The sequence below is a fragment of the Scyliorhinus canicula genome, chromosome 10, assembly GCF_902713615.1.
Source record: "Scyliorhinus canicula chromosome 10, sScyCan1.1, whole genome shotgun sequence".
Taxonomy (NCBI): Eukaryota; Metazoa; Chordata; class Chondrichthyes; order Carcharhiniformes; family Scyliorhinidae; genus Scyliorhinus; species Scyliorhinus canicula.
The window spans coordinates 47,385,949-47,406,905 of record NC_052155.1 but is presented as its reverse complement, the minus strand read 5'-3'; the positions used below and the strand labels follow the sequence as shown (position 1 = coordinate 47,406,905).

The following is a 20,957-nucleotide window of genomic DNA, read 5'->3' as shown; positions in this document are numbered from 1 at the left end:
TCTCTACTCTTATATTCTAACCCCCTTGAAATAAGGGCTAACATTCCATTAACCTTCCTGATTACCTGCTGCACCTGTGTGGTAGCTTTCTGTCTTTCATGCACAGGTTCCCTGTCCTCCCTTTGTGTTGCAGCTTTCTGCGGCTTTTCTCCATTTAAATAATACCCTGCTCTTTTGTTCTCCCTTCGAAAATGAACAACTTCACATTTTACCACATTATACACCATTTGACAATGTTTTGCCCACTTAACCTATCAATGTCTCTTTGCAAGCTGTTTGTATTGCTTTCGCAACTTGCCTTTCCACCTTTTTTGTGTTGTCTGCAAATTTGGCTACAGAACATTTGCTTCCTTCCTTCAAGTCATTAATATATATTGTAAGTGGTGCGGTCCCAGCACTGATCCTGTGGAACACTGGTTGCAGGTCGGCACCCTGAAAAAGAACCGCTTATCCTCATTTACTGTTTTCTGCCCATTAGCTAATCTCTACCAATATACTACCTCCAACACCGGTGGGTTGAATGGTTGGGGAGGAAGGGGAAGAAGTGGAATACGATGGGAAAATTGTTTTTATGTCGGCATGAATTTACATTGGGATCTCCTGCTGTGCCTGCAATGGCAGATCAGGAAATTTGTTTGAAGGCTGGTGTGAAACTCATTTGCATCCCACTATTTGTCAGTAGTGGGTCAGTCATCTGATACCTGGATGGGACAGCAAATCCTGCACCTTCAAGTCTGCACTGACATGGAGTACAACACAAAACACCCAGTTGCATAATGCATGAGATCGGGGCTGAAGGATTTGGTATGTTTTCCCACCGGCCCTCGCAGCGGGAAACACTCCATATTCCTGCCATTAATCCCCAGATGGGAGAATTCCGGTGACTTTATTTTTAAAATGCCCTCTTGAGGTGTCAGTGTCGCTGGCTAGACCAGCATTTATAGCCTATCCCTAATTGCCCTTGAGAGCAGTGGTGGTGACCTGCCTTCTTGACCATTGCATCGCTGTGGTGTAGGTACATCCACAGTGCTGTTAGGGAGTGGGTTGCAGGATTTTGACCCAGCAGCAGCGAAGGAACAGCGATATAACTTCATATCAGGATGACAAGTGATTTAAAGGGAAACCTGCAGGTGGTGATGTTTGTATACATTCCCTTGATTCTCAGTGGTAGAGGTTTGGATTTGGCATGACCTGTAAAAGAAGCCATAATTTGCTGCAGGGCATCTTGTAAATAGTACGCAATGCAGCCACAAAGTATTAGGGTGGAGGGAGTGAATGTTTAAAGTGATGGATGGGGTGCCAATAAAAAGGATTGCTTTGTCCCGGATAGTATTGAGCATCCTGAGTGTTGTTAAAGCTACACTCATCCAGGAAAGTGGAAAATGGCCCATCACATTCCTCTTCTGTGCCTTGTAGATGCTGGACAGGCTTTGGGAGTCGGGAGTAGGTCATGTATGGTTATGAGCCTCGGACCAGCTCTTGTAGCCCACAGTATTTACATAGCTGGTCTAGTTTAGTTTCTGGTCAATGGTAACCAGTAAGATGTTGTCGGTGGGGGATTCAGTGGTGATGATAATATTGAATTTCAAAGGGAGTTAATTAGACTTTTCTTGTTAGAGTTGGTCATTGCCTGGCACTTGTGTGAATGTTCCCTGCCACAAAAGCAGCCCAAGCCTGAATATTGTCCGGGTCTTGCTGCAAGTGAGCACAAACTGCTTCAGCATCTGAGGAGTTGCAAATGGTACTGAACACACAGTAAACACCTCCACTTCTGAACGTTACAATTGTCTGCTTTCATCCATACCAGATATTGTGCTGTCTAACATACGTCATCCGAAAACTTAGATTTACAACTCACTACTTGATTTTAGTCACTTATAGATAAAATGAACATGTGAGGTCCCAGTACAGTTTTCTGAGGAATACCACAAGTCACATCCTGACAATTTGAGTACCTATGCATTATCCCTACACACGTCTCCTATTTCCTAACCAATACCATTTCCAAACTCTCAGATTACTTGCAATTCAATGCACTCTTATATTTGTTAACAGTGTAGGACCTTGTCAAATCCCTTCTGGAAGTCCATATTAATAATATTCACGGACAGTTCTTTATCTACCAAGTTAGTTTTCACTGCAAAAGATACAACAAAGTTTGTTGGATATAACGTGCCCGATACAAATCCAAGCTGCCTCTCTGAGATCAACCAATATTTTTTCTAAATATTCAGTCATTCTGTCTCCGAAAACAAATTCTGTAATGAAGTTAACATAGTTTCATCCCCAAGACCTTGTTTTATGACTGACGCAGTAGATGTTACAATACACGAGATGGATGCAAAGAGGTTGCTCTGGAACTCCAGAGTATTCTCCCCACAGGACAAATCCCAGAGTAAACAACGGCCATAAAATGTTGGTGACCCTCACAGTAATAGCAGAGTCATCTTGATAATGGAATTTCGCTATAGATCAATTTAACCATTGCAGAACAAATCCATCTTTGCCTTACATGAATTGGAGCCTGTTCATTGACTGAGTTCTTTGGTCGTATCCAGGTAAACGTGCCACTGCTTGCATATGGAAGGATAACAATGAATGGGTGAAATATTCTATTGTGGTGCAGCTTTACTAGTTTGACATCTTTCAACTATTTCTGCTTTTCATTCAGAAAACACAAGTTAGAGGGAGGGGGTTGCCATGCTGAAATCCATTGAGTCACCCATGTGCACATTAAAAGATGGTAGTGCCACAAAATTGGCGCCAATATTTATGACCACTTATGTGCTAACAAAACAAGAAAAGTAAGTTTAAAAAATCATTTAAAAATACTCTCATACTATACCTCCATTCTGTTAACAACACAGAAAGTAGCACCCTTGACTGGCCATTTCCTGTGGATTACTGGGTGAATAATGTGAACGTTAAGAAATTCCATTTATGGTAAAATTATTATAAAGTTGATATAATTTGCAGGTCAAATCATACCAAAGTATTAAATCGAATTTTGATCAAGGAATTGATCATTTTGATGATGTAAATATTGTTTCCTGATGACCTCCGGTGGAAGGGACAATTCCAACTATGATCATTTCTTAGACAACTTACATAAATAGGAGGAGGAGTAGGACATTTAGCTCTTCAAGCTTTGCGTTTGACATTTTACTTCAATTCCATCTTCCTTCCTGATCCCCATATCCCTTGATTCTCTTAGAGTCCAGAAATCTATTGACGTCATTTTTTGAATATACTCAACAATTGAGCAGCCACAGCTTTGAAGTGAAACAATTTCTCCTGAGACTGTGAACAATCATTCTGCACTTACCAACCAGGGAAAATATCCTCCAAGCATGAAGCACAATCAAATCCTTTAAACATTTTAGATGTTTCAATGAAGTCACCTCTCATTCTTCTAGACTCTCTGGATTGTATGCCTCATCCACTCCATTTGTCCTTGTAGCTTACTTTTCTCATCCCACAAATCGGTTTAGTGCACCTCCATTGCTGTCCTTTGATTTTTAAAATATTTTGGGGCTGCAGGATTAAATTTGTGCAACTCGATAAGGATTGACAATAGTTTGCAATAGAACTTTTCCCAATTCACATTCGGTGGCTGTCCAAGGTCATGTCTAATGTATGCTAGAATCAAGGTTGATATTTCCCCCGGGGACTGCACCTTCACTCCATACCTCAAAAGTACAGTCCATAATGTTCTGATTGACATTTCCAATTCCCATATCAACTATACTGTGCCAGATCTACTTTAATTGGAACTATTGTGCTTGTTAGATCAAGACGACTTAATCTATATTGATATGTTAGATCCTAATTAAAGGGCACTATTCTAAATCTCTTCATTGCAAAGCTCCTGAACCATTTCCCATGGTCTCCCCCTCAATGTTTCTCACTGATGCAATTTATGGTTTTTAAAAGGTGTTGTTTGTCACTAGCTGCTACAAGCTTCAGGATAAAATCATGACTGTTCACTGCAGTATGGTGAGTGTTGTGTTCTCCATGGAAGGTGATCCAAAATTACATATATTTTGTCTTTTTTTAGATTCCTAAACAGTCTCCGAATGAGGTTGAAGCAACTTCACCCTAGTGTGAACAGCACACTAAAAGAAGATCAGATAGTCCATGTCCATTTTAAAGAAGAAATTGGCATTGCTGAGCTGATTCCTTTGGTCACGACATACATCATACTTTTTGCATACATTTACTTCTCTACCAGTAAGTTGTAATCTGGAATCTGTTGAGAGAATCTGATTAGCTGTTTTATTCAGCACTTCCGGTCTTTAATCACAATCATTGGAAATATATGGCACCACGCCTGTCACTAATTACAAGAATGAGTTACCCACGTTAATAATTGTAATGACATAATCCCTGCAAGAGGTATTTAGTCTGCATCTCCAATAGGTGACTTGGAGTCTTGCTCAGCTATGCTTCTGCCAGCAAAACAGGGACCCAGGATTTTTGTGCACTTTGAATCCATTAAATGGGAAATGGAAAAATGATATTCAGGAAATAAATTAAGTGGGATACTATAGTAACACCAATATAGCAGCAGCATTCTCCCAAAACTTTCACATCCAGATAAAAATATCTCAAATGTTCAGGAACAATTGCTTCCTTGGCGATGTATGAGAGTAGGTCAGACCAACTCCCCTGATTTTACTCTTCTCTCCATTTCGCCCAGTACGTAAGTTAGTTGAGTTGAGTATCATAGTACGTTGGGGATTGTAAAAGAAAATTTCCTTTTCCCCATTTCAGTGCAGTATCTGTTTCTACCTTCTATTCCAAGAACAACAAAGTCAGAATGAGAAGAGAAGGAGGTTTGGTCCACCAAGTTTGCTTCATACAGAGATTCTGTATGTTATGTAATCACAGATCACTTCCAGCGCTACTTTTTGACCCCCTTCCTGTAACTGCACTAAGTTCTTTCCCCTATCTCTGCTGAAAAACAAGACAAGCAGTTTAATAGATGGCAATTCAGATCCTTTTAAAGGTACTAGTTGATCTTGAAATCATTTTTCAACTCCTGACTCAATGTTTTGAGCTTTACATTTATCATCTAATTCTCTGTTCATTGCAAAGTTTAATTAAGTTATCTAATATTTAAAATTTGGTAAAACCGTGCATCGAATTTCACTCCGTATTCGTTCTTTCAGCTGAAGTATATTTTGATTAATTAATATTTTATATTTTGATTTATTTTTATGATGCCTTGTAACTTTACAGGGAAGATTGACATGGTTAAATCAAAATGGGGTCTTGCACTTGCAGCAGTGGCAACTGTTCTAAGTTCCCTCCTTATGTCGGTTGGTTTGTGCACACTTTTTGGACTTACGCCTACTTTGAATGGAGGGTAAGTGTCAATTAAGAGTGTTAAAATTCATTTACAATGGTTTAGCATTGCACTAACATGATTGATCTAAAATAATCTTTTGGTTGTACAAAACTTGGGTATTGTTGGAAAAAAGACATTTTAATGAAGCTTTTAATCTTGCACTCATCAGGACAATTGCAAGAATACCACTGTCGGGAAACAACAACTTTATACTATATGAGAAGAGAGTGCTAATTGGTTGCAAGTGGGCTCTGATTGGTCGAGGCATTGCCGTGGAAAATGCACCAGCTAATGGTGACTGACAGTTCAATGCCAAGCATTGTTTGAAAATTTATACCAGGCAGCTTGACTCTAATTGATCAAGGCATTGCCCTGAGGAATGAACCAGCAAATGGCTATCACTTATTTTGTTGAGCTGAAACACGCATAATGTATGTGCATGTTCTTTCTGTGTGCAGAGACCAGGGCCTTTTGTATTAAGGTACAGGCAATGCCAAGACCAATCTTTTTGAAAAGAAAAGGAACAGTGAAGAGCAGGAACCATTTACAATGTCGGCTGGCATAAGCGCTAGAAAAGGAAGTTGTGTTATTGGTAGTTTATTATGAAGAGATTCCAGGAAAAAAGATGCGAGTTTCCTATTATAAAGGTTACTTTCCCTATTGTACGAGCACTTTTATACAAATTGAAGTAGTCCAGTATTTGGATTGAAATAGCTAAATCTGCTTGTGGTCATGAAACACAACACTGTGAAAAGATGGTATCACATGGTTAGTTTATTATTTCCGTGCCACCCATCTAAAACATGTCCCTGACAAAGTAAAAGCTGAAAATAACTCTGGCCTGGCAGGATCTATGGCGAAAGAAACCGAGCTAATGTTTCAGCTCATTTACCACTCATGAGAAGCGGGAATGCTTAGAGATGAAACAGCAGGAAAAATGGTGGGGGTTGTGGGGGGGGGAAGGAGGAGGACAGAACAAAAGGCCTGTGACAGAATGGAAGGCAGGAGAGATTAAATGGCATGATGGTGCAAGGCAAAACAAATAGGAATAGTGTTCTATTCCAGAAAAGCAACCATTGAAGGATAATATTAGAGTCAATCTTTACTTTATTGACAGATTGAAACATTACAAGCATACATCTCCTAACTCAATCACACCACAGTTTCAGTACATTAATGTCTCCTTACATGTGCTCAGGTGGAACCCCAATTAATTACCACTACCTGCCTATCGTGAACCACAGCTATTATATAATTGACAAATAAAGAAACAAAATATGTGTCGAGTGGAGGTATAAATAGGAAACCACAATCATCACCAAATACTGCAATCCAAAAACATTTTTAAAGCAAGAAAAAAGTACGGAAGAAATTATGACCTGAAATTGTCAAACTCGAGTGTTGAATCTAGAGGCTGTAAAGTGTCTCGTCAAAAGCTGAAGTGCTATTCTTCCAGGTTGCGTTGAGCTTCATTAGACCAGCTAGGCGGCTGAGGACAGAAAGAGCAGAGGGGTGCACAATTAAAATCACAGGAGGAAGCTCGGGGTCATTCTTGCAGACCTGAACAGAGGAATTCCACAAAGCGGGCACCCAATCTGCGTTTAGCTACCCCAGCATAATTTTTAATTCCCTTGTGTTTGTTTTTTGCTTTTCAAAGTGAGATCTTTCCATACTTGGTTGTGGTCATTGGTCTGGAGAATGTCCTTGTTCTCACTAAGTCGGTCGTCTCCACTCCTGTAGACCTCGAAGTCAAACTACGAATAGCACAAGGTAAAAAAAATACATTTACGATTTAAAGTTACCGATGCTTTGTTTCATTCCTCCCCAATTGCCACTACCAGCTTCACTTTTCCCATTCTGCATCCATAAATTTCAGGTGGTCATTTACTACCCAATTCTTTTTTCTCTTGTTTCGTGCAAACAAAAAAGCAAAACATGAAAGCTAGTAACACTAGCAGTAATGAATGATGAAAAGAGAGATGGATTAAGGTTGGAGATGGAATCCTTTGTTAGTTGTAATTTATCATTCCCTCTCAAAACATTAGACCACATTGGAGGATAGTGTTCAATTCTAGTCGCCACACTGCAGGTTTACAGGGTTTTGATGAGACTACATCTGAAATACTATTTTGGTCTCCATATTTAAGACGGGAAATATTTATATTACGATCCCAGACTAGACCCCAACAGTGACAAGGATATTGGACTGAAACCCATATCTTTCGTCTTCACGTTCCATCGAGCCATCTGACCACGTCCATTGGTATAGCCCAAGAAGGTAACTTGAGCTTTTGCAAATTTGCTGTTAATCAAATTTATTAATCCAGCTTCCTTTAATTGATCGAATTTTTTAAAACTGTTCCAAATGGCCCTTCCATGCTTCATTGAACACCACCACATCATCAATGTATACTGCACAATTATCTAGACCCGAGATGACCTTATTGGTTAATCTTTGAAATGTTGGCGCATTCTCCATTCCAAATGACATCACCGTAAATTGATACCATGTTGTGTTACAAAAGTTGAAACTTCATTCACCCTGTACTTACCATATTCTTTAAGTAAGTCAGGTTTTGTATTAAAATCTGCTTGTCCCCCCTTTTCAACACCGTCTTCAAACGAGGAATAATGTACGAATCTGACTTGATAACTGCGCTAATCTTTCTATAGTCCACACGCAATAGTTGTGTTCTATCCAGTTTTGGCACGCTGCAACTCACTTCGATGATTTCATCCTTAAACATGTTGTTGATCTTCTGTTGTATTTGTGCTAACTTTAGTGGATTGAGTCTGGATGTTTAATGGGAATAGCATTTCCTATATCTATATCAGACATTACATTCATACTTCCCAATTTATTCCCATAAATAGCTCTATGTGACTGTAATAACTATTTTAGGTCATTTTGATTTCTTCTGGAAAGTAACTCAATAATTCATCCCATTTTTTTAATACTTCCTCATTATTCAATTTAATTTGAGGAATGTCAAATTCAGAATTGTTTGGATTCATCTCTTTTCCATGAGTTACAATGACTAACACTTGGCACGGTAGCACAGTGGTTAGCATTGTTGCTTCACAGCACCAGGGACCCAGGCTTGAATCCCGTTTGGGTCACTATTTGTGCGGAGTCTGCCCGTGTCTTCGTGGGTTTCCTCCGGGTGGTTCGGTTTCCCCCCATAGGTCTCCCTCAGTGTACCTGAATAGGCGCCGGAGTGTGGCGACAAGGGAATTTTCTCCGTAACTTCATTGCAGTGTTAATGTAAACCTACTTGTGACACAAATAAAGATTATTATTATTATTTCCTTCTCTATTATAGTATCTTTTGAGCATATTAACATGACACACACTTTAAGTTTTCCTTCTGTATGGCATTCTTATCAAATAATTGATCTACTCAATTTCCTTTTAATTTGATAAGCCCCATTAAATCTTGCTTTTAATGGTTCACCTACCATTGGTGACAATGCTAGTACTTTCTCCCCACCAACAAAGCTACTAATTTTTGGTTTCTTATCCATCTTTTTTTCATCATGTTATGACAATTTTAAATGTTCCTAGCCAACTCGCCAGCCCTAGTTAATCTCTCCCTAAAGTGTGACACACAGTCCAATTAAGTAATCTGCGACCACTGACTCACCAATTTCTCTTGATCAACTTAAGTGGTCCTCTCACCTCATGACCAAAAATCAATTTGAGTGGACTGAATTTAGTTGATTCATTAGGTGATTCCCTAATTGCAAATAGTACAAATGAAATTCCTTTACCCCAATCCTCTGGATAATCCTGACTATAGGCCCTCAACATAGTCTTTAGAACATAGAACCGACAGTGCAGAAGGAGGCCATTCGGCCCATCGAGTCTGCACCGACCCACTTAAGCCCTCACTTCCACCCTATCCCCTTTACCCAATAACCCCTCCTAACCTTTTTTTTGGACTCTAAGGGCAATTTAGCATGGCCAATCCACCCAACCTGCTTGTCTTTGAACTGTGGGTAGAAACCGGAGCACCCGGAGGAAACCCACGCAGACACGGGGAGAACGTGCAGACTCCATACAGACAGTGACCCAGCTAAGGAGCCTTGGCAAGTTCCTGCAGTGCATCTTGGAGATGATACACATGGCTGCCATTGTTCGTCGGTGATGGATGACTGTGGAAGGTGCAGTAATCAAGTGGGTTGCTTTGTCCTGGATAGTGCCGAGCTTCTTGAGTTTTGTTGGAGCAGCACTCATTTAGACACGTGGAGAAAATTCAATTATATTCCTGATTTATGGCATAGAGAGTCAGGAGGTGATTAACTTGCTGCAGGCTTCCGAGCCTTTGACCTGCTCTGGTAGCCACGTTATTTGTATGGCTAGTCCAGTTCAGTTTTTGATCAATGGTTAACCCCCAGGATGTTGATAGTGGGGGATTCAGAGGGTGATGGTTTGATTCTCACTTATTGGAGATGGAAAGAAGATCATTGAAGCAGTTCAATACATGGGGCCTAGGGCACTTCGCTGAGGAACTTTCACAGTGATGTTTCGGGAGCTGAGATGGTTAATCTCCAATCACCACTACCTTTATGCCAGGTAGAACTCCAACCAGTTGAGGGGGTTCCTCCTCCAGCCCATTGACTCCTTGCTGCCATATTCCATAAAATGCTGCTTTGATGTCAAGAGCATCACTCTCACCTCACAGCTGGCATTCAGCTCTCTTGTTCATGTTTGAACCAAGGCTGTAATGAGGTCAGGAACTGAATGACCCTGGCAGAGCCCAAACTGAATGTCCATGAATAGTGGTGATGATGTATTCCCTTGTGAAGGGCATAAATTGACCTGGTGTTCTTTTTCTTGACATTTCCTTGGCTTTCATGTTTATTTTTCTTCTGGTCCCAGCTGACATATTACCAGATAAATTAAGCACATTTCCACAGCTTGTGAACTCAGAATCTCTCGCTTTCTAGTTCATTAGACAGTAGTGAAATATTAAGCAGCAAGTTTATAAATATAAAAGCTAATTGATAGATATCCACCCAAAAGCATTTTAAATGTACTTAACATTTTGGTAATAAGCCTGTAATTTACACTTGTCTAGGTTTAAGCAATGAAAGTTGGTCCATTATGAAGAACATGGCTACAGAACTCGTTATCATACTGATTGGTTACTTTACCCTGGTTCCAGCTATTCAGGTAGTGCTTGTGATTTGTCTTTGCGTTTAGGTGAAACTGTTTTGATACAGAATAAAAATACTTGAATGTCTAGTATTTGAGAAATGACCTTCATTTCAAAGATAATCTTTTTGCAAAAATAAATTTAGAATACCCAATATGTTTTTTTCCCAATTAAGGGGCAATTTAGCATGGCCAATCTACCTACATTGCGCACCTTTGGGTTGTGGGGGTGAGATCCACACAGACACTGGGAGAATGTGCAAACTCCGCACAGACAGTGACCTGGAGCTGGGATCGAACTTGCAAAAGACACTAAGTAGAATACCACCTAACAGATGTCTTCATGGGATTAAAATGATATTGGTGACTTAAGGATGTAACTGGATAATAATAATAATAATCGCTTATTGTCACAAGTAGGCTTCAATGAAGTTACTGTGAAAAGCCCCTAGTCGCCACATTCCGGCGCCTGTTCGGGGAGGCCGGGAGGTGGTAATTGAACCCACGCTGCTAGCATTGTTCTGCATTACAAGTCAGCTGTTTAGCCTACTGAGCTAAACCAGCCCCTGTAAGGATTAGTAGTTGGAGTGCAGTGGTAAGTGGATGTTTTTCAGACTGGAAACGAGTATATAGCTGGAACCCCAGGGCTCAATAGTGGGCCCTTTGCTTATCCTATTCTGAGAAATGAACTGGACTAGGACATATGAAGGATTATTTTGAAGCATGTGGGTGGTTAATTAGTAGGCAGTATCGTGGTAAACTTCAGGAAGACACATACAGACTGGTGAAATTGTCAAACATGTGGCAGATACAATTTACTGCAGATAAGTGTGAAATGATATACTTTAGAGGCAACAACATAGAGAGACAGTACAATCTCAGTGGATTAATTTATTCACTCCATCAGATAGGGAGTCCAAGAGCAGAGGGACTTGAGGTGCATATTCACTTGACCTACAAAGCCGAAGACCAAGTGCTGGATAGAGCTTTTTACATCTGGCACAGGCACAATGGGTGAATGGCCTCTTCTGACATAACTTCTATGAGATCTATGAAGGTGGAAGTGCAAGTAGTTAAGGAAGTGTATTGGATACTTGGCTTTGTACATAGGGACATTGAATACAAAAGGAAGGAAGCCAAGCTAATCCTTTGCAAACTGCTGGTTAGGCCTTAGCTGGAACATTGTGTGCAGTTTTTGGGCACTACTCAAGTATGTCAAGGCCTTGGAGAAGAGATTTACCAGGTTGACGGGACTTGGTTATATGGAGAGATTGGAGAAGCTGGCATGGTATTCCTTAGAGCAGAAAGAGTTACATAGAACATAGAACACTACAGCGCAGTACGGGCCCTTCGGCCCTCGATGTTGCGCCGACCTGTGAAACCATCTGAAGCCTATCTGACCTTCACTATTCCATTTTCATCCATATGTCTATCCAGTGACCACTTAAATGCCCTTAAAGTTGGCGAGTCTACTACTATTGCAGGCAGGGCGTTCCACACCCCTACTACTCTCTGAGTAAAGAAACTGCCTCTGACATCTGTCCTATATCTATCACCCCTCAATTTAAAGCTATGTCCCCTCGTGTTGGTCATCACCATCCGAGGAAAAAGACTCTCACTGTCCACCCTATCTAACCCTCTGACTATCTTATATGTCTCTATTAAGTCACCTCTCAGCCTTCTCCTCTCTAACGAAAACAACCTCAATTCCCTGAGCCTTTCCTCGTAAGACCTTCCCTCCATACCAGGCAACATCCTAGTAAATCTCCTCTGAACCCTTTCCAAAGCTTCCACATCCTTCCTATAATGTGGTGACCAGAACTGCACGCAGTACTCCAGGTGTGGCCGCACCAGAGTTACGTGATGGGTATTCAAAATTATGAGGGGTTTTGATAGAGCATGTGTGGATAAATTGTTTCCATTGCCAAAATGGGGCAGTAACCAAAGTCACAGATTTAAAATAACTGACAAAAGAACTACAGGGAAATGAGAATTCTCTTCTCACAGGGGAAATCACTATCTGAAGGAGTGCTGGAGGCAGATTCCATCGGAGCCTTCAAGAGGCATTTGGACACGTACTTTAATCTAACTAATTTGGTGGGTTATGGGGGGGAAAAAATTAGGCTGTAAGGTAAATTGAACAGCCTTTTTAAAAATATTTTTATTTAAAGCTTTTTCAAGAGAACAAAACAACACAATATAATATAGCAGTCAACATATCCTATTTCCCCCATAAACTAAAACAAAAACCTCCTTAAAAAATGACGGTGACTAACTCCTTGGAAAAATAAATAAATGGCCACCATCTTGGGTACCGATCCCCTGACGATGTACTTGATCTTCTCTAAATATAAAAATTCGATGAGGTTACACAACCAAGCCAAGGCACAGGGCGGTGTAGGGCATATCCACCCCAGCAGAACTCACCTCCAGGCTATCGTCGAGACAAAGGTGAGGATATCTGCCTTTGCCCCTGTCTGCAGGCCAGCGAGTCCGATACCCCGTAAAAATGGCCACCAGTGGTCTTCAGATGGCGACCATGGAGTGAACGGTCGCACGTTTGGCAGCTCCCACTCTTAGTGGTCATTGAACGGCTTTTAAGCTGGATTTCCAAGGGAATTTTTCAACATAAGTGGATAAATGCGAGAGGAGAAGAAGACGACCCCTAGTTTATGGAACTGCGCCCAAGAAACAATCGTAAAAGAAGAAATCAAAAGTTGGTTGGAAGTGAAGTTCAGAGTTTGGTGGATGCAATGGCAGAGAAGCAAAGTTCAACCAAGCCAGCTCGATGGATCAGTGGGTTAAATACTTGGATGAGAAGTTTGCCTGGCATTGTAAGGAGTGTGCAGAGAACCTGACCCGGGCGGTGGTTTCGATTAAGGAGCTGGTTGACCGGGCGGAGAACAAAGTGATGACCCAGGGACAGGCGATCCAGAAGTTGTAGGAGGTGGTGGCGGAACAGGAGGAGCAGTCCACTGCGATGGCAATGGAAATTAATATCTTACAGGATTGGCAGAAACGGCTGTTGGAGAAGGTGGAGGACCTGGAGAATCGTTCTCACAGGCAGAATATCCAGATCGTTGACATGCCAGAGGGAAAGGAGGGACCGGTGTGTATGTGGAGAAGATGCTTGGGGATAATGCGTTTGACAGGCCGTCAGAGATACCGGGCTCACAGGATGCTCATACGTAAGCCCCAGGGTCGTGAGTCCCCGAGGGCAATGGTGGTGAGGCTGCATTGGTTCCTGGACAAGGAACGCATTGAGGTGGGCCAGGCAGACGAAACGGTTCACGTGGGAAGAGGCTGAGTTCCGGGGTGCATCAAAACTTAGGAGCAGAACTCACAAAGTGGAGGGCGAGTTTTAATAAGGTTGAGGCGGCCATGTATGCAAAGGGAATAAAATTTGGACTGCTCTACCCGGCCCGTCTTTGCGTGTCCTACGAAAACCGGGAACTATATTTTGGCTCGCCGGAAGAAGTGGCAGTCTTCATGAAGGATAATAATCTGGTAGAGGCATAATGACTTTAAAATCTAAACGGTAGTGGTCTGAGTTAAAAGTTTTGTGTTGCTTTACATTTTAAAAATCTCAGCCTTTCACTGTAACTTAAGTTGCGGTGATCGGGAAAAGAAGGATCTCTCTGATTGATTTGATTGTGATCCGTTGCTGTATGTACCGAGGTACAGTAAAAACGTTTTTAAGTTGCGATGTTCTCGGGGTGGGGGAAAGATGTTTGAGTTTTTGCACGCATAAATTTTTTTCTTATCCTGTTTGATTATTCTTCTATTGTTTTCGATTCTGTTTGAAGGTGATGGGACTGATGAGGTCTTGTGAAGGGAGGAGGGGTGGGCCTCTGCGCCCAGACTTTGGGGAATTGTTTGTTTGCTTTCTGTGTTTGTTGCTATTCTTTTGAGAACTTATGTTAAGAGTATGGGGGGTTGAGGATCCAGCAGGTGGTACGATGCTAGGCGCTAAGGGCTGATAGGATGCTAGGCGCTAAGCAAATGGGCTAAGGGCTGGCCTAGGAAAGGTCATGGCTGATCGACAGTGGAGGGGGGCAAGAGCACCCCCCCAACCCCCAGACCAGACAAAAGACCAGCTTTGGGTTTGAATCTTACCATTTAAATCTAATCTATTGGAACTTTTCCTGCCTTAATTTTGCCATGTTTTTGTTCCTTCTTTTAAGTCATTTAATCCATGTTTTAACACAGCTACCAGACAATAAAAAATATGTATTGAACTTTTCCTTCTTATTATGTTGTCCATCTTCCCCAAATCCCACTTTCCCACCCCTCCACTTCTTACAGGAATTTTGCCTGTTTGCTGTGGTTGGACTCGTTTCCGATTTCTTTCTGCAGATGTTTTTCTTCACAACGGTGTTGTCCATTGATATCCGTCGTATGGAGGTAAGACAAACCTGTCATATTCTGATTCAAATTTATTTTCTTTTTTTTTAAATAATTTTTATTGAAAGAGTTTTTCCATACAAACATTTACCCCTACTAATTTTTAAATTATTTACAACACAATCCCTCTAGGCAAATGTCCCTCCCTCGCCCGCCCTCTCGCGCGCACCAGTCCTCCCCCCCCCCCCCCCCCCCCCCCAGGCAACTTTAACAAACAAGGCAGCCTACAGTTTCAGACATGAGCAGCGAGCAGACTTGCCCGCGTTACAGTCGTGCATGTCCCCCCACGACCCTTGCTTCCCCCCCCCCCCCCCCGGGCTGCCGCTGCCACGACCCCGAACGTCTATCTCTGATCTAAAAAATCAAGGAAAGGTTGCCACCGCCTGGAGAATCCCTGTACCGACCCTCTCAGGGCGAATTTGATCCTTTCTAGCTGAATATAGCTAGCCATATCGTTAATCCAAGTTTCAACGCTTGGAGGCCTCGCGTCCTTCCATTGAATTAATATCCTTCGTCGAGCCACTAGGGACGCAAAGGCCAGTATTCCGGCCTCCCTAGCCTCCTGTACCCCCGGTTCTACCCCGACCCCAAAGATCGCAAGCCCCCATCCTGGTTTGACCCTGGACCCCACCACCTTCGACACCGTCCTTGCCACCCCCTTCCAGAACCCTTCCAGCACCGGACATGCCCAGAACATATGCACATGGTTCGCTGGGCTTCCCAGACATCTGACACACCTGTCCTCACCCCCAAAGAACCGGCTCATCCTTGTCCCCGTCATGTGAGCTCTATGCAGCACCTTAAATTGAATGAGGCTCAGCCTCTCACACGAGGAGGAAGAATTGACCTTCTCCAGTGCATCCGCCCACGTCCCGTCTTCTATCTGCTCTCCCAGCTCCCCTTCCCACTTGGCTTTCAGCTCCTCCCCTGATGCTTCTTCCGCCTCCTGCATTATCTTGTAGATGTCTGATATCTTCCCCCCTCCGACCCAGACCCCCGAGAGCACCCTATCACTCGCCCCCTTACTGGGGAGCAGGGGAAACCCCTCCACCTGCCGCCTAGCAAATGCCTTTACTTGTAAATATCTGAACATGTTTCCCGGGGGGAGCTCAAACTTCTCCTCCAGCCCTCCCAGGCTCGCAAACCTCCCCTCTATAAACAGGTCCTTCACCTGCCGTATGCCCACCCTGTACCAGCTCTGAAATCCCCCGTCGATGTTCCCCGGGATGAATCTATGGTTCCCTCTTATTGGCGCCGCCAACAGACCTCCCATTTCCCCCCTATGTCGCCTCCACTGCCCCCATATCTTGAGGGTGGCCGCCACCACCGGGCTCGTGGTGTACCTCGTGGGGGGGAGCGGCCATGGTGCCGTTACTAGGGCCCCCAGGCTTGTGTTGCCACAGGACGCCCTCTCCATTCGTTTCCAAGCTGCCCCCTCCCCTTCCATCATCCACTTGCGCACCATTGACACATTTGCCGCCCAGTAGTACCCCGAAAGATTGGGTAGTGCCAGCCCTCCACTGTCCCTACTCCGCTCCAAAAAGACCCTCCTCACCCTTGGGGTGCCATGCGCCCACACGTAGCTCATGATGCTACTCGTCACCTTTTTGAAGAAGGCCCTAGGGAGGAAGATGGGCAAGCACTGAAATAAAAACAAGAACCTTGGGAGGACCGTCATTTTGATTGACTGCACCCTCCCCGCCAGCGACAACGGTACCATGTCCCACCTCTTAAATTCCTCCTCCATCTGTTCCACCAGCCTGGAAAAGTTCAACTTGTGGAGGGTCCCCCAGTTCCTTGCCACCTGCACCCCTAAGTACCTAAAGCTCTTTCCTGCTCGCTTGAAGGGGAGACTCCCAATACCCTCTCCCTGGTCCCCCGGGTGTATCACAAAAACCTCGCTTTTGCCCAAATTTAGTTTGTACCCCGAAAAGTCCCCAAACTCTGCTAATAGTTCCATTATCTCCGGCATTCCCCCTTCTGGGTCTGCTACGTACAGCAGTAGATCATCCGCATACAGCGATACTCGATGTTCCTCCCCTCCCCTAGTCAGTCCTCTCCACCCCCCTGAACCCCTCAGTGCCATCGCCAACGGTTCAATCGCCAGTGCGAAAAGTAGGGGGGATAGGGGACATCCCTGCCTGGTCCCTCGGTGGAGCCCGAAATACTCCGACCTCCTCCCGTTTGTCACTACACTCGCCGTCGGGGCCGAGTAGAGCAACTTCACCCACTTAATAAACCCTTCCCCAAACCCAAACCGTTCCAACGTCTCCCACAGGTACTCCCACTCCACCCTATCGAATGCCTTCTCCGCGTCCAGCGCTACCACTATCTCAGCCTCCCCCTCCACCGCCGGCATCATAATTACATTCAGCAATCTCCGCACGTTCGTGTTGAGCTGCCGCCCCTTCACGAACCCCGTCTGGTCCTCATGGATTACCCCTGGCACACAATCCTCTATTCTAGCTGCCAGGATCTTTGCCAGCAACTTGGCATCCACGTTCAGAAGCGAGATAGGCCTGTAGGACCCGCACTGCACGGGGTCTTTATCCCGCTTCAATATCAGGGAGATCAGAGCCTGCGACATTGTCGGGGGCAGAACCCCCCCCTCTCGCGCCTCATTAAAGGCTCGTACCAGTACCGGTCCCACCAAGTCCACATTTTTCTTATAGAATTCCACCGGGAACCCATCTGGCCCCGGCGCCTTCCCCGCTTGCATCTGACCTATTCCCTTGACTAGCTCCTCTAGCCCTATTGGCGCCCCCAGCCCTTCTACCAGCCCCTCCTGGACCCTTGGGAACCTCAATTTGTTTAGGAAGTCCTCCATTCCCCCTCTCCTCGTCGGCGGCTCAGACCGATACAACTCCTTGTAAAAATCCCTGAAGACCCCGTTCACTTCTTGCCCCTTCTGCACTACCTTCCCGCCCCTCTCCTTCACTCCCCCAATCTCCCTAGCCGCATCTCGTTTGCGAAGCTGGTGTGCCAGCATCCTGCTCGCCTTTTCCCCATACTCATAGACCGCGCCCTGTGCCCTTCTCCACTGCGTCTCTGCCTTCCTGGTGGTCAGCAGGTCGAACTTGACCTGCAGGCTGCGCCGTTCTCCCAGCAGCCCCTCCTCTGGTGCCTCCGCATATCTCCTATCCACTTCCAATAGCTCCCCCACCAGCCTCTCCCTCTCCTGCCTCTCCTTTCTTTCTCTGTGCGCCCTTATGGAGATCAGCTCTCCCCTGATCACTGCCTTCAGGGCCTCCCAGACCATCCCCACCTGCACCTCACCCGTGTCATTCAAGTCCAGATAGCTCTCAATGCTCTTTCGGACCCTTTTACACACCTCGTCGTCCGCTAACAGCCCCACATCCAGCCGCCACAGCGGGCGCTGGTCCCGCGCCTCCCCCATTTCCACATCCACCCAATGTGGTGCATGATCAGAGATCGCAATGGCCGAGTACTCAGCTTCCCGTACCCTCGGGATCAGCCCCCTGCTCAACACGAAGAAATCGATTCTGGAGTACACTCTATGGACGTGGGAGAAAAAGGAATACTCCCTCGCCCTCGGCCTACCAAACCTCCATGGGTCTACTCCTCCCATCTGCTCCATGTACCCCCTCAGCACTTCTGCCGCTGCCGGCCTCCTATTGGTCCTTGAGCTCGATCTGTCTAGCCCGGGGTCCAGCACTGTGTTAAAGTCCCCCCCCATGATCAAGCCCCCTGCCTCCAGTCCCGGAATGAGGCCCAATAGGCGCCTCATAAAACCCGCGTCATCCCAGTTCGGGGCATATACGTTGACCATCACCACTTTCTCCCCCTGCAGCTTACCCTTCACCATCACATACCTACCCTCCTTATCCGCCACCACCTCCTCCGCCACGAACGACACCCTCTTTCCCACCAGAATCGCCACCCCCCGGTTCTTTGCGTCCAATCCAGAGTGGAACACCTGTCCCACCCACCCCCTTCTCAGGCGAACCTGGTCCATTACCTTCAAATGGGTCTCCTGTAACATTGCTACATCAGCCTTCAGTCCCTTCAGGTGTGAGAATACCCTTGATCTCTTGACCGGCCCATTCAGCCCCCTCACGTTCCAAGTGATCAGCCGGGTCGCGGGACGACCCGCCCCCTTCCCCTGCCGATTAGCCATGTCCTGTTCCCTGCTCGCCCCGGGTCGACCCTCCCCTTCTGACCCGCTCCCCATGGCGATGTCCCCCTCCCCCCACCTCTCCAGTCCTCCACTTCCCGTTTCTGGTCTTTTCAGCAGCAACCCGGTGTCCCTCCCTAACCCCCCTCCCCCCCCCCCCCCCCCCCTCCCCCCCCCCCCCCCCCAGGCTAGGACCCCTCCTAGCCGCGATGTACCCTCCATCGTACTCCCGTAAGTCAGCTGGTTCACGCTGACCCGGCTGCTCCTGCCACACTCCGACTCCCCCCGGCTCGGGGGGGGGGGCCTCCCCCCCCCCTTGCCACTCCTCCCTGGCCCCGCTCCAGCGTGGGAAAAGTCGCCATTGCTAGCCACGCCCCGCACTCCTCCCCTCCCCCCTCCTCTGCCCCGCGCGCGGGAAAACAGAGGAAAGCCCGCGCTTTCGCCCTGCCACACCCCACCCCGCCATCTTCAGTTCCACCCCCGTCCCCGTCCATGCCTGTAAAGAACCCCCCCTAGGAGCCCATATCCCCGATCTGCTCTCCCCCCCCCCCCGTCCCGCCTCCCCAACTTAACATTATAAATAACAGATAAATAACAAATAACATTGTACTTAACAGTCGCCCTCTACCAAACAGCATAAATAACCATAAATAACCATGAATAACCACAATAACAATAACTAAGGGAAGTTGGCAAAGGGGGAAAAAACATCAGAAGAAAAACCACAGCAAGAGTTCAAAATCCAAACAAAGAATTCAGCTGAAAGTACCCGAGCGGCTACGGCCGCCAAGTATCCCCTGGGTCTAATTCGAGTCCAGTTTCTCTTCCTGTACAAAGGCCCACGCCTCCTCTGGGGACTCAAAATAGTGGTGTTGGTTCCTGTAGGTGACCCACAAGCGCGCTGGCTGCAGCATTCCGAACCTGATCCGTTTTGCATGTAGCACCGCCTTCGTCCGGTTGTACCGGGCCCGCCGCTTTGCCACCTCCGCACTCCAGTCCTGGTAGACCCTCACCGTCGAATTCTCCCACTTGCTGCTCCTTTCCCTCTTGGCCCACTCCAGCACTCTCTCACGGTCGCTGAGTCGCTGGAACCGCACCAGCACCGCCCTCGGGGGCTCATTTGCTCTTGGCCTCCTAGCCATGACCCTGTAGGCCTCTTCCAGCTCCAGGGGCGAAGGGACGGCCCCTGCCCCCATCAGGGAGCTCAGCATTTCTGCTACATATCCCGGGAGGTCTGACCCCTCCAGGCCTTCTGCCAGGCCCAAGATCCTCAGGTTCTTCCGCCTCATTCGGGTATCCAGCTCCTCAAAACGGCTCTGCCATTTCAGGTGGAGTGCCTCGTGCACCTCTACCTTTCCCACGAGGACCGTGGCCTCCTCCTCCCTCGCAGTCATCTCCTGTTGCAGCTCCCGAATCGACGCCTCTTGGGTCGCCTGGGCTCCCATCAGCCTGGTGGTCGTCGCATTCATTGACTCCAAGAGCTCCATTTTCAGCTCCGTAAAGAAGCGCAGGAGAGCGGCCTGCTGCTCCTCCGCCCATTTCCTCCATTCCTCGGGTGCACCACCGGCCGCCATTTTGGTCTTCTTCCCCCGCTTTTTTTTGGGAGCTGCTGTTGCTTTCTTTACCACCCCACTCCGGGTACCGACCATAAAGTTGGTCTGGTTCTCTTCAGGGAGCCTTCCCCCACCGGGATTTGTCCTTACAGCGCCGTTGGGGCCCTCCAATCGGCCCGAAAACACCTTTGTAGCAGGAGCAGCCAAACGTGCGACTTAGCTGGTCATAGCCGCAACCGGAAGTCCCCTCAAATTTATTTTCAATATAACGTTTTAGAGTGTCAACTTGCTTACTGAATGACAAGATTGTTGCTGAGACAGAAGATTGTAGCTTCCAGGGCCACTCCAGGGCTTGAC

The 20,957-nt window shown here is 46.0% G+C and overlaps 1 protein-coding gene across 2 annotated transcripts in view; it reads left to right on the top strand.

Moving 5' to 3' along the window:
* Positions 1–20,957, top strand: part of LOC119972331 (SREBF chaperone) — a 189,663-nt gene that overhangs the window by 117,374 nt on the left and 51,332 nt on the right. For both annotated transcript variants that reach the window (XM_038808857.1, XM_038808858.1), the window contains 5 exons: positions 4,058–4,230; positions 5,242–5,368; positions 7,008–7,120; positions 10,432–10,526; positions 14,814–14,912. In XM_038808857.1, the coding sequence (XP_038664785.1) occupies positions 4,058–4,230; positions 5,242–5,368; positions 7,008–7,120; positions 10,432–10,526; positions 14,814–14,912 (607 nt within the window). The remainder of the gene's footprint in view (positions 1–4,057; positions 4,231–5,241; positions 5,369–7,007; positions 7,121–10,431; positions 10,527–14,813; positions 14,913–20,957) is intronic.